The 13,994-nt window shown below is 36.2% G+C and overlaps 1 protein-coding gene across 1 annotated transcript; it reads right to left on the bottom strand.

Moving 5' to 3' along the window:
- Nucleotides 1-5,089: 5,089 nt before the first annotated feature.
- On the bottom strand, nt 5,090-10,095 carry LOC133294859 (reticulon-like protein B8). The gene is made up of 6 exons (XM_061493615.1): nt 10,026-10,095; nt 7,774-7,958; nt 7,494-7,674; nt 7,235-7,376; nt 6,099-6,168; nt 5,090-5,381 (listed from the first exon to the last, which is right to left on the bottom strand). The coding sequence occupies exons 2-6, from the start codon at nt 7,946-7,948 to the stop codon at nt 5,212-5,214; spliced, it is 738 nt and encodes a 245-aa protein (XP_061349599.1). The 5' UTR covers nt 7,949-7,958; nt 10,026-10,095; the 3' UTR covers nt 5,090-5,211.
- Between the last annotated feature and the right edge of the window lie 3,899 nt (nt 10,096-13,994).

The raw sequence follows: 13,994 nt of genomic DNA, 5'->3' as shown, positions 1-13,994 counted from the left end.
GTTCAATCTTAATTTGGGCCGTGATGATCATTTTAGTATTAAAGATCCATTCATAACATGAAAAAAACTCTGCATTCATTTCAAAAGTTGCATTTATTACAAAACATAACTCCATAAACATCACAGTCACTTGATTACATTAAAATCCTAAAACGACGGTGTATGCTATCAAAAGGTTTGTTTAGGGTTACCAACTCATGATTTAGCCATTTTAAACTTCTATTCTTCAGTGCTGTGAGTTGTTATGGATGATTGTAATCTGTTCAATCTTAATTTGGGTCGTGATGATCATTTTAGTATTAAAGATCCATTCATAACATGAAAAAAAATATGAAAAAAACATGAAAAAAATTCTACAGTCATTTCAAAAGTTGCATTCATTACAAAACATAACTCCATAAACATCACAGTCACTTGATTACATCAAAAACTTAAAGGAAATTCATGAAAAAAACCATAACCACAAGAACTAAAAACTAAACCCTAAATCTAAGCCTCATCCTCGTCTGACTCTGTATGTGAGTCCTCCTCATCTGACACATGGCCCCCCATCCCTTGCGGCCTCCGCTACCTCCTCACCTCGTGCAAGCTCCAAACGAGCAAGCCTATCTTCCACACCCTTGAACCTTCCCTGTATGTGTCTAAACCTTTAATTCCCTTTTTCTATGTGACTCTTTCTCCATTTTTTATGTTTCAGCGCCATCTTTCCTATCTTCTTCAGTGTGGCATTTATGCCCTTCATGACATTACGCAAAGAAAATCCACCTTCAGGTTCAACTATCTCCTCAACCTCAGCCTCATCATCCTCCTCCTCCTCATCCTCCGCCTCTGGCTCCACCATGTGTGGATCTGGGGCAACATAAGGAACCTCAACCTCCACCGTACCAGAGAACTGCCACACACTCGCCCTGTTCTTTGCGATCTTGCACTGCTCCAGTAGACGCTTTCCAAACTTGCTATTATAGCATGTGGTCTTCTTCAACTGCTCAGTGTCCATAGGAACACCGAAGTGAACCAATATCCTCTGTACCAAACAGGCGAATGGAAGATGACCCTTATGTTTGGCCTTATATAGTGCCTTCAGTTCACCATAACACCATGTCGAATAGCCCACATGATAGGAATGTCATGTTCTATCACCCTGGAATGATTGAAAGCACGCGGAAACAGTATGTGGGTGATAACATAGTGTAATATACGGGCCTCTACACTAAGCAACCCCACCATGTAGTGTATGTTCTGCCCACGTGCGATATCAGGCCTCTTGGCCTCCTCCACAGCATCACCTCGGGCATATCCAGGAAGTGATACACCGCTATCAGCGTCATACTCCACAGTCTGCGAAGAGTCAAAATCATAGCCTAGTAACTCTATCCATACCGGAGCCGTCATGATGACGTCCACACCTCAGACCCTCGACCTCAACTCACCTTGTACGTAGTTGAGGTTATGGTAGAAGGCTTGCACCATCATCTCTGAATACGGACACAGCGTCTCAGCCAACACCCTCAGATGTGCCGTCTCCAACACCTCCACAATCTGAAATCCCTCCATCGTAAAAAATGTTGTATCCAATGATTTTGGAGGACATAAGGGCCGGTTCAAATGGTCACGTACAAATGCAGCGTGAACCGAGGGGTCATCCTCAAATAGGTATCCAAATGGGAGGTCGACAGTATCAGGCTCTTTGTCTTGTGGCCTTGATGAAGAAGGCTGGTCTTGTCGAAGCTTCGTGCGTCTCTCATGTTCTTCATTGCTTGGTCTTCTGCGGCCCGCTATTTTTACGAAATACCTACAATGAACATTTAAAGTGAGATTTACATAAGATACAAAAAGCATGCACAACAAATTTATAAGTACCATTTCTTTGATGTTTCTGTATTCAACTACAGCCACAGACAAGTATACTTTTTTAATTTTCCATTGTTGTTGTCGAGACCATTATAGACAAGTTGTTAATTTTCTCAAAATCATGCATGACAATAACATAATAACTTGATGTAGATAACAAAAAGCTTTCCCATTGCAGTATACTGACCAGCATTCTACCATAAATCAGAGACAAAACACCCAATTATATGACTAATTTGTGTACAGGAAAAAAATACAAAACTTAAAACATAAGGTGCAATCCACACGCCTCACGCAGGTTTCAGTTGTTCTTCTGGAAGAGATCGATTTGGGGTTTGGGAGAGGGGTGTTAATTGCAACGCCCGGCCATTTCAAGAATCAACGACTATCCCCACATACTAACACGAGACTTTTCAGTGTGTTTTTTCCTCACTCGCACACTTCCCGTGAAAACTTCCCAGGAGGTCACCCATCCCAGAATTGCTCCAAGTCAAACACGCTTAACTGTGGAGTTCTTCCGTTTCGGGCTACCGAAAAGCAGATGCATCTTGTTAGCATAGGTAGTACCAATTAAATCTTATAAGCTATCTCAAACTGTGCAGTCTTATACCTGCACAGCCTTTGAAATCCCTCTCTTTCGGGTGTCGATTCGATTCAATCATGCATGTGACCCCCCGCTGGAAGCCTGTCAGGAGCCGCTCCTTGTCTGTGCCTCTTTGCACCGGCGATCACTCCCCGCCCTCGTCAGCGCTCGGGATGTTACATGCCCACCAGCTTCCGCCTGGTTCGTCCTCGAACCACACCGTACTGGATGAGAGGCCCTGCTCTGATACCACTTGCAACGCCCGACCGCTTCAAGAATCAACGACTATCCCCACATACTAAGACGAGACTTTTCAGTGTGCTTTTTTCTCACTCGCACACTTCCCGGGAAAACTTCACAGTAGGTCACTCATCCCAGAATTGCTCCAAGTCAAGCACGCTTAAATATGGAGTTCTTCTGTTTTGGGCTACCGAAAAGTAGATGCATCTTGTTAGTATAGGTAGTACCAATTAATTCTTATAAGCTATCCCAAACTGTGCAGTCTTATACCTGCACAACCTTTGGAATCCCTCTCTTTCGGGTGTCGATTCGATTTATTCATGCATGTAACCCCCCGCTGGAAGCCTATCAGGAGCCGCTTCTTGTCCGTGCCTCTTTGCACCGACGATCACTCCCCGCCCACGTCAGCGTCGGGATGTTACATTAATCGACTAAGGTTTGAATAAACCCCCCTCTGCCAAATGGGAGGTTTTTTAAAAATATTTCTGCCGACATTTAGTCGACTACATAATTATTGTAGTCGATTAAAAGTCCCGAAATTTAATCGATCAAGAGGGATTTTTAATCGACTACATTTCGTGTCAAAGCAATTTCTGAATTTTGATTGTTTAGTCGACTAAACCTTCAACGTAGTCGATTAAATAGGGGCAGGTTGGTGGATAGTTATGGATCAGGGACAAATTGGTTATTAATTAATTAATGAGGGGCACTAGAGTTAAAAAGTCCAAAGCCGATCCGGTGCAGACCGGGTTGGCCCATTAATCACTTTTTAATTCTTAGGAGCTTATCCATGTTATATACTTTTTTTTAAGGCAATTTACTCTTGAAAAATTTAATTATCATTCATCAAAGATAGAGTAAAACCTCTGGTGTTACCACGTTAAGTTTTCAATTTTTCACAAAATTAGCCCCTCAAAAACTAGGTGTCATTACATTTTGGTAGTGTTTGGTTCAGGAGAAATTTTATTTTACTAGGAAAATGTAATTGATAGGAAAATGGAAGGAAAGTAAGTTTGGTAGGAAAGTTTAAAAAAAGTTGTTTGGTACCTCAAAATATTGATGGGAAAATTGGGTTAAAAATCCTGATGTATGTTTGGTTGAAAATAAGAAATAGATGGGAAAAAAGTTAAAATTACGAAAGTAACCTTTTTATTAAAATTTTGAAATGTTAAAGTGTGAAGCGGATGTATTGTATGATGTTCATGCCGTAACCTTGGCTCTCTCCAAGCGCATGATTAAAGAGCCCCACCCTCCCCTCACTGACGTGGCACTCATTCATTGGCCCATTCCATCTCGTCGGGATTCATACCAACACACCAATAAACAATATCACTCATCCCTTCTTTCTCTATCTGTGTTTTTCTCTTTGCAGAATTTCTCAAAAAAAAATTGTGTTCTTTCATGGTGGCTTCATCCCTTCTCTCTATCTGTGTTTTTCTCTCTCCAGATTTTCCCAAATTTTTTGTGCTCTTTCATGGTGGCTTCTCCCAGAGCTGTGGAGATAGCAGCGAAGAGGAGGGGTAAATTTGTCACATTTTTCATCCCCTTTTCAATTTGTCCGGTATTCAAAACAATACCATCATCTGAGAGGGCTTCTGAAATAGTGAAAAACTCATTTTTTACACGCATATGTGGATAGATGGGGAAGCAAGTTTGATGGAGAAATTTCATGATATCCTCCAACCAAACGTGGAGAAATGAGATACCCAGATGCACTTTGCTGGGATAGTGAGGAGAAGTCTCGAACCAAACACGACCTTAGTCTTTCAAGGAGTTTTATTACCAAATTAATCCCTTAAAGATACAATACAATAATCAAATTCATACTTCTGTGTCACCACTTTAGTCTTCAAGGACGAATATGATGACATTTCAGATATTTGAAGGACCAATTTGATAACAAAATCTTTGAAAAACTAATGAGGTGATAATTTTTTTTAAAAGACCAATATGGTTGACAAACTAATCTTTGGAGGACCAAATAAATGGTTTAATCTTGAAGATGCATTTAGAGAAATTTTTATGTATTCTGAGAGGACTACAAGAACTATTCTCGGTGTAGCTAAGAACTATTCACATATTTATAGGCTAGAACGGCACTGTTGCTTCTAATGGATCAAACTACTGCCAGCATAATAGCTAAAGAATTAACAAATACAAGGGATAAAATCAAACTTTAACTAATGGTCCATTATCAAACTGCTTCTAATGGTCCATTATCTCATTTACGAATGCAACATTCACTTATTTGTTTCATACTTTGACTATTTGATTCATGGATTGAAACAGAATAAATTTCCCATGGATAATATCAAACTCTGCCTTGTAAGTGCCTTCACAAAATTGCAAAAGTCACCAATGAAGTCTCCTTGGCCAGTCAAAGAATAGGATAACTAACTCTTCATGATCACAACATAGAAAAAGGAACAGCAGAAACAACAACAATAAATGTAATTTTATCCTTATGGCAGAAATATTTTGCCATCATGAGTGAGAGATGAGCATAGAGTGTCAAATTAGTTTACATAAGGATAAACCTAATCATGCTTCTTTCCTTTGAGCTTTCCCTTGGGGATTTTGCTGAGCACACTAGCATCCAGTTTTCTATAGTGATTTTGTAACTGATCAAGGACCATGTACACGAAGTTTTCAATTTCATCCTCATACCTTTCATAGAGAACTGGGAGTGTATGTGCACCTACAAAACCTAAGGACAAAATAATTGTTTCAGCAATTCTTGTATAACATGAACTATCAACTAGAAGGGAAACACATCATTGTTGAACTTCTAAAAGCTGTCATCCATTTGAAATGTTAGGCGGAAATGGGAATGGATCCTCTTATGTGACATCAAGTAATGTAAGACGATCTCAGCTGCCTATAGACAAATCAGTGGTTATGGAAAGTATTAGGATAGAGAGTAAGGAAATGATAACCGTTGATTTGTTTATTGACGGTTCAAATCGTCTCACATGAAAGGATCCATTCCTGACAGTAATAGATTCACAAAACTATATACACGAACATTAGACAATATTTGTTTATAATAAGATCCAGTTCTTGGGATTACATGTTATCAGAAAGCACTTAATCAGGTGTGCCTTTGTGTACTTCTATCATGTTACCATCAAAATTCTCTCCCCCCTGCATCTTACCTCAAATATACCTCAACATGTTTCCCAGAACACAATTTGGTGCATATTCATTTTACTTTTAGTATGCTAGCTGCTTTAATCATCATAGAAGGTTGGCAGTTACCATCGAAGAAATGGTAAATATTATACAATTTCCATAATTTAAACTGTTCAAGTATTCAGGAGAATGTTTGTTTCACATGGCAGCAAACTTTACAAGCAAATATTTGGATCAGCACATTAAAGAATAGTGGATCTATCAAAATATGCAAAGAAAGAAGGTCTCTTACCAGTATAGATGACAGTCAAAAAATTGCACCAGCTCCCAATCACAGCAGCAGCACACAAACTTCCTACCACCTGGGGATGTTTGAACCATTGATCACAAACTCCATGGAAAAATACATGTAACTTTTCTTTGCTCCATGTAAAACTAAATATCGTTTTAAGGTACGTAAATGGCTAAAAACAAGCCACAATTGGTACAGTAAATGGTGCACCATTATGGTTGTGCATTCAAGATACTTAACCATTCATATTGTTTATTAGTCATATAAATACAATGCACCACATCAGGTAAAACAACAAATCCATTTATTCACCCATCAAACTTCCAATATATTTTTTTTCTTCCCAAATTCAGTGTATACCATCCCTAGTGGTCTTCTGTTTTTTCCCCTCCCATACACCCCCATCTGGTTACAACTCTTCAATCTCTATGCAAAATAATGTTCACATCTTTGGTGATAACAATGTGACACAATGAGGCATAACCACATAACATGTAATTATAGTCAGTTTAACAGAAATGAACCTTCTCAAGCCACTGCTGCATAAGGTTTACATTACTTGAAAGTACAACAAACTCAAGCAACTTCTCTCTTATTATAAGGCATCAATTATAGAGTTCTTTCTAATTTTAAATATGTATTTACATTGCTCCATTTTCATATGTCGTGCCTGCCTTTATGCCTCAAAATAGGGTAAAACTACTTTCTACTACCCAGGTTTTAATAAAGCAATTTAGATTAACTCCTAAGTGACTTCTATTTTGCTGATATAGAATGGAAGATCCTGTTATGGATGTCAGCACTAGACTAAATATGATGACAATCTATGGAATATGATGATATGCTAGAGTCATACAGCATACCATGAAGTATTGTCAACATTATGTCTTTATAGACTCCACCATACTAGTAAAAGTTCAAACAAGCATTTGCCATTACAGCTATCAATAACATGTCACTATTTAAAGTTTATGTAGAAAACTACAAATTAAAAGGAATTGATTGAAAAACAAGCACCGACACAAACACAGAAGTCAGCAACTAAAGAATAGTATCATCTGGAAAAGCATGTTTTAAGCTTGACTCTGGATGGTAAATGACAATACCAAAGTAAATGAACATAAGTGCAAACATACAATAAGAAATTGCTTCAAGTTTCTTCCACAAGCAACATCTTGAAGAAACCTCAAACGGCTGTTAACCTCGTTACCAACTACAGTTGCAATATTCACAAAGAATTCTTCTGGGACAACAAGACGGGGCACTTTAGACGGTGTACTGTCAACATAAAGAACAAATATATTTAGCTGTAAAGTTGTGACACATTCAACATAGAGTGCTTATGATACCAAATAATTAGTTACTAAAGAAGAGATGTAAAGATGCTCAAATAACCTGTTAAATAAGCCAGAAGCATTTGTCCATAGAAACTGTGCAAGCATGCCAAGAACCAAAACAAAGCATAAAAGAGTAAGAAGATGATAGTTAAGCCATTCGAAAAGCACCCATGCAGTTGTTGCACTAGTTAAAACACTAGCAGAAATCTTCTTGTTCCTCCATAACAAGACATCCGCAGCTAGCTAATTCAAAGGCACAAACAAAAAAAGATATTTAAATGGTTTAGTTGACACCAATACTATACATTTTTTCAAAAAATTCACTATAGATACCATACATTTTCCACCCCCTAAAAGATGGTGCACCGGTTTCTGGCGTCCAAACAGTCTGTTTATCTGGGAGCTGACTGAATTTAACTTCTCTTCCTCAATGAATGGTACTGATTTTTGCTTCTCAGCAAATGTGTCCACAAGGCTGTTAAGAAGGTTCTCAGCTGTGATTCTCTCAGACATTGTTCCTTTGCTATTAAGAACAAAAAAGAACATTATCAAAGATTGTAGAAAATAGCTCTTATACCAAACATCAATGTATCATTATTAATCATCAGTTAAGAGAAAACCAAGACATAAAGTGAATGTAAGAGGTTCAATTTTTTTTCTGAGGTACAACATAAGAGGTGACTGCATTGCTAAACTTGAAATTATAAATTAATAAACTATGGCTACTGTTACACCCATCAACACCAAAGAAATCTTGTAGGTCACAAACCAAACATCTCTGACAAATAATTAATTTAATCTTTCTGTACTTCATATTCGTCAAGTTTACCACATTGATGGCATTCAGTCATTTTAGTGTGTGTTAGACTCAGTTTGTAATTGCTACCAGTTGGTCTTAACTCTTTTTTCACCCTTGCCTTTTCCAGTGTTGTTAGAGATAGAAGTCAATCATTGGCTTGCCCGTAACAACTTGATTTGATTCTAGACATGGTTTCAAAGCCTCTTGACCAATTACTTGGTCAGTAGTTTGATCTTTTGAACCCATTCTGACAGGAAAAACTTGAATTCCTATGCCATAACAGAGCCCTTAAAAGTCAGTAACTCCTTTTGTCTTTAAATCGTAGTCAACATATACACCATATTTCTTCAACTATTCCTCAATATTACTTTTCGTTTTCAAACTGTCAATTAGAGGGCAAGTCTTGTAGTAGTGGTAAGATTGCTCCTTATGACCGGAAGGTCAGGAGTTTGAGTCTGGTAAAGGATAAGGCTGCGTACAATGGACATTCACTCTTACTCTCGCAAGCAGGGGAAATGTGCACCGCAGTTTGCCCTTTTAAACTGTCAACTCTCTATATAGCAAAAGTGGGAATTTTTTATTAAGATCAATACTAGTGCACTAATGTAGTATCATGATCCAATATGATTCACATTCTCTAGTTAATTCATTACAGTTGCCTGTGTAATTTGAAGAGACAATGTCTCCAATTCCTAATAACTTATTTTTTAAAACAGATGATTCACAAAGTGGAATTGGGGCAGGGGATGGGCCGTAACAGTATAAAGCATGAGAAATCAAAAACATCGTAAACCAAAAGCAAGTTAATATTACTTAGGCACTATAAAAGAAGAACAAAACCAAAAGGCATGAACCTAACCAGCTAACCGTAGAATATTGGCAGCCTCAATATATTAAGTAAGCTATACAGCAGTATATCTTCAACTTTCTAAGTTACTGGCATTGGGTAATTGATTTATTTGTCTTTAAGAATTCATACACATCAATTGCAGCAGAAGATGAAACAAAATGAATTAGACTTGGAATTTCAAGCTCATCACTTGTCATTTGTCAACATAAATCACAAACAATTCTGAGAAAATTGGAAAACAAAACTATTTAAGTTATTTGAGATTGCCTAAGCAAACAGCTTCTGAAAATTTACCATAGGGATGTATGCACAATATAAATAAATACAAGATATTGATCCTAAAGATCTCGTTTCAGCAGACTTTTCATTCAGTAGAAAGCCTAGTTTCATGAAAGCAAATAAATCTCAGCAGTAGTATAATTATTTCCCTCTAACTATCAATTGCTATTGCAGTAGACAGGATTAGGAAAAAATCAGAAAAGAACGCACGCGTGTATATGTACATGTATATGTACCCGAAAGAAGAGTTGATAAGCCAAGATCACAGATAGAAAACAGATAATTTTTGAAAAGTTGTAATAGGGAAAGCGAAAAGAAAAAGGGGTACCCTAGATACATTTTGTTTTTTCTTTTTCTTCACAAGGTTAAAGAGCATTTGACATATCATGACAAAGATCACTTAAAAAAAAAAAAAAAAATAGATTCAAATTGTATGCCACCTCAATCACCTACAAATACCTTCTTCATCTTCAAAGTTACAAAACCATTCACTAAATTCCCACAAAGTGAAATTCACTAGACCAACGAAAACGCCCACAAATAAAGTCAACCCATCATCAAGCAAAAGAGATACACAACAACAACAACAAGAAGAAGCATCAATCAATTGCATCATAGAAGAAAGAACAAAAGTACAACATAGGTAAATGAAATTCACAAACCAGCGTCAGCAGAGGGAGATTGAAACAAAACGAAGAAGCAGCGTGATGGGGTTGTGATGGCATCACAAATATATCCACGAAGTACAACAAAACTGCATGCAAAAGCTGAATAACAACGATAACTGACCAACTGGTCAACTACCAACAACGGTTTCTCTTTATTTGACGTGACACGTGTTATTAAATCGAGACCGGTCATCGATTTAATTGAATACTAATCAATGAGTCACAGATTCAAGAGTGTGAAATTGATCAAACTACTTGTATTTAATTTATTTAATAATATATAATAAATATAAAATTAAATGCACTGTTTCAAATAAAATAAAGAGAGTTGATTTAGTGGTAAAAGTTTCTTGACTCAATCAACCTGTATGGCAATTTTTTTATAATAAAATACTGTAATTTTATAACTTATAACTGAAAATTTACATTCATTATAATAAATTACGAACTTATTAATATACTTTAGTATATATATTTTTTAAAAATAACCCCTTAATTTATATATTTTGAATTCTAATTTTACTGTCTAAAGGCTGAAAATTGTTTGAGTATTTTGTTTAAAGGGCTAAGAAAATTGTACTATATAACAACATGATGCACCTTACAAAGTTAAAATGCCATGCCATAGAGAAATCAGGAAACGACGTACGAAATTCCGAATATCTTCTATAAAATTAATTTTTATCATGTAAGTTTGCTTATTTTTACCTTTTTTTTATCAACTCATATAATTTTAGTCTTTCAGTCAATGTTTTGGCAACCATCTAAATTATTTTATTAATTAATTTTCTGTCAAGTTTAAAAAAAAATTAAAAATATCACCACATCAAGGAATGTTTGACACGTTAAGGTAATTTAAAACGATAATTTCTAAAGAAAATCAACGTAAAGATTTGATGATAATGATGAATTAAGATATAGATCAAGTGTTCAAATAATTTATTTTTTATTTTTTTTGGTATATTGCGGTATTCCCGTTTGGGCTAGCCCCTCATTGTAACAGTGGGTAAGCTTCGCAACCGAAAAAAGGACAAGACTAATCCCCTAACCGAAGATTTTTAGCTTATCCTCTGACCCCCAAAGATTTTTCAAGAAATTGCTTGAGGCAGGATTTGATCCCTGCACCAAGCAATCCCTTGGGAGCTCAGCTGCTAACTTAGCTAACCTCAAATAAATTATTTAAATAGAGGTGTTTTAGGTGTTATATTAATTAATACGTAACTTAAAGCGTGTGGAACAGGTCATGCCGTCCAGTTGAACATGGATATGCGCTGCCAACATGAATATAAATTCTTGATAAGTACTTCTTTATAACGTGCTCCATTTGGTTGCTGGCTCTACAGCTTGGTTTTTTAAAGATAAAAATATGTTAGCGGCTTTTATCAAATTTGGCTAGATAAGAGGAAGAGTGAAAGACCGCTTTTAACACCTAAAGATAGTATATATAAGTAAGAGTAAGTATCTTTTGTATCGCTAACAAAAAAATAAATATAAAACTCATTTTAATTCTTAAAAAAAAGTATTTATATTAGTCTTTTTCGAGAGATTAATGTGGGTTTTCTTTGAATTTTTAAGGAAACACAATCTTAAAGAACTAAAATTTCATAGGGACCACAATTCGATTTTTTTTTTCTAAAGGATTAAAATGAGTTTCGTGTTTTTTGTTGAGCACACAAAAGGGTATTTACTATAATAATCCTAACATGTGTAATTAGGAAATTGCATGTGATTAATGAACTAATCATGCATAATCGAGTTGAATTAAGCAAAAAGGCTTAATTAAATTAATTAAAGTCACTTTTGGGCAAAAAGTTCAATTAGTGAGAGTTTTGGAATAAAAACGTAGTTAGGCAAAATTATCCAAAATCGATGAATAGTACCAAAAAAAGTCAGATAAATGAAGTTATGAAAGTTGAACACATTTTAGGAAATCTCGAGTCATTTGGCTAGACAAAGTAAGAAATGAAGTTAAAATAGAAAATTATCATGTTTGGTGGTGTAACCAAGTACCCATAGTCACTTAAGTAAATGAATAAAGCAAGAAAGAGACATAACACTCTCATTTTTCCCCTCTTCTTCTTCCTCTCATCCGTCGACCACCATTGGACAATGGGGAGAAAATTTTCAAATCTTGCAACTTGAGTTGTAGACCACCAATTAAATGACATGATTCCAAAGCCAAAATCACTTTAAGTCTTTCCTTCTTTCCATTCCTCTACTCATTTTCAGTTGGGGTTTAGTGTATTGAGAGATATTTTCCTTGAATCACTTCAAAATTTTGAGGATTTTTCATGTTTGGAGTGTTTTGGGAGCAATGGACCATGGGTTTTCTTCTCCCTAGTATTCTAGCATGACCCTTGGTAAGTTTCCTCCACTCAAACTTCATTATCAACCCATCAGTAATCGAAGCATGTGTGACGATTTGATTGTTTAATTTTTTTTGCCATTTGAATGTATGAGTTCGCTGCAGTTAAATCATTACTGTTATTGCCTCTAGATATATGACGTAATTCATGTCATATATATACTAACCTTTTATGCAGAAAGTGAACTCATGGGTTGGAGGAATACTCCAAGAACCCTGGGTATATTGAGATGTTTATCTCACCCCGTGTTGTGGGTACCCCTTTCAGATACTGATGGTACAGAAGCCCCTGTTGGCAGGAAGCCACAATAGATATAGATTGATGCATGTTATTGTTGTTGTCATTATGGAGTGCATGTCATTTAGTATTATCATATGTATATGTAAATTCTGAGGCCATATGATGTATATTATGGAACTTAGCCCAAGATCATTATGATGTTAGTTGTTACATGTTGTATATAGTCAATAACTTTGATCATGTGTGTAGTAGCTAAGTTATTTAGGAATGCATTGATGTATTTGAGATATGTAGACAATGGATGTAGTATGATAATTATGTTATTGCTCATTATAGACTTGTACAAGAATTTATGTAAAAGAAAAATTAATGAATATGGTGGGATGTAAGTGCCATAATATGTGTTGGATCATTGTTGGTCATCCCTAGTTTATTACGTACCTAATTCACCCAATTCTCCATCATGTTTTATGCCTTTATGCAGAATGAACATGTTTTTATCTGTTGGAGCGCACTAAAGCGCCCTAAAGCGCTATTGGTGGCCTAAAAATACCAATTTTCCCTGCCTGGGCGCGCTAAAGCCTGTTACCGGGAAAAAAATGTGTTCGAAGGGAGTGCAAAATATAACACCTCACATTTCTAAATTATATAATATATTAAACATGGATTAAAGGGAAGGATTAGTGAAAATCCTGAAAATCAGGTCAAAATACAAAGAAAGGGTAAAACGGTAATTACCCAAGCACACAACCCTAGGAAGATAAAATTGAGTAGGAGGTCTCAGATAATAAAAAAAACCCTGGAAATGGATTCAGAATGAAAAATTGAGTGGATAGGCAAGTTTCAGAAAATTCCGTGAATAGTATTTTTACCGGGTAAAAATACCGCAGTACAGTTGCACCGTAAAACGTGTCGATCGAGTTTTGAGCTATAAGTTTTGAATACAAGCTATAAATGGTATATATGACTAGGAAACATGATTTGTGATGAAAATTAATAGAAATTAGTAAGTTTGGGAAAGCGTGCTTACGGCGCGCGTAACAGCTTAAAACTGCAATTTCTCCGAATGACCGAAAAACTCAGGATTTATCTGATCAAGGGTAATTAAAGGACAATGGTTAATGTTAAAAATTAGAGTTTCTAAATAGGTTATGAATTTACGGACGTTTAGCGGATTAAGCGGGAGTTTTAAATTAGTTTGAAATTGCGTGAAATGGCGGTGGGACCCACTCCACTTAAGTCACTTATGCCACATGTTCCTACCACTATTCATCATCACCTTCTCTCATCTCTTCCTTGAAGAACCCGCGGCCTCTCCCTCTCTTGTACCCTATTTTCATTCAAATTTCTTTCTCTC

This window comes from Gastrolobium bilobum, unplaced genomic scaffold, assembly GCF_033153095.1.
Source record: "Gastrolobium bilobum isolate Gb01-03AN ecotype WA unplaced genomic scaffold, APGP_CSIRO_Gbil_v1 utg36041, whole genome shotgun sequence".
Taxonomy (NCBI): Eukaryota; Viridiplantae; Streptophyta; class Magnoliopsida; order Fabales; family Fabaceae; genus Gastrolobium; species Gastrolobium bilobum.
The sequence above is the reverse complement of the archived record's forward strand: the minus strand, read 5'-3'. Positions and strand labels throughout refer to the sequence as shown.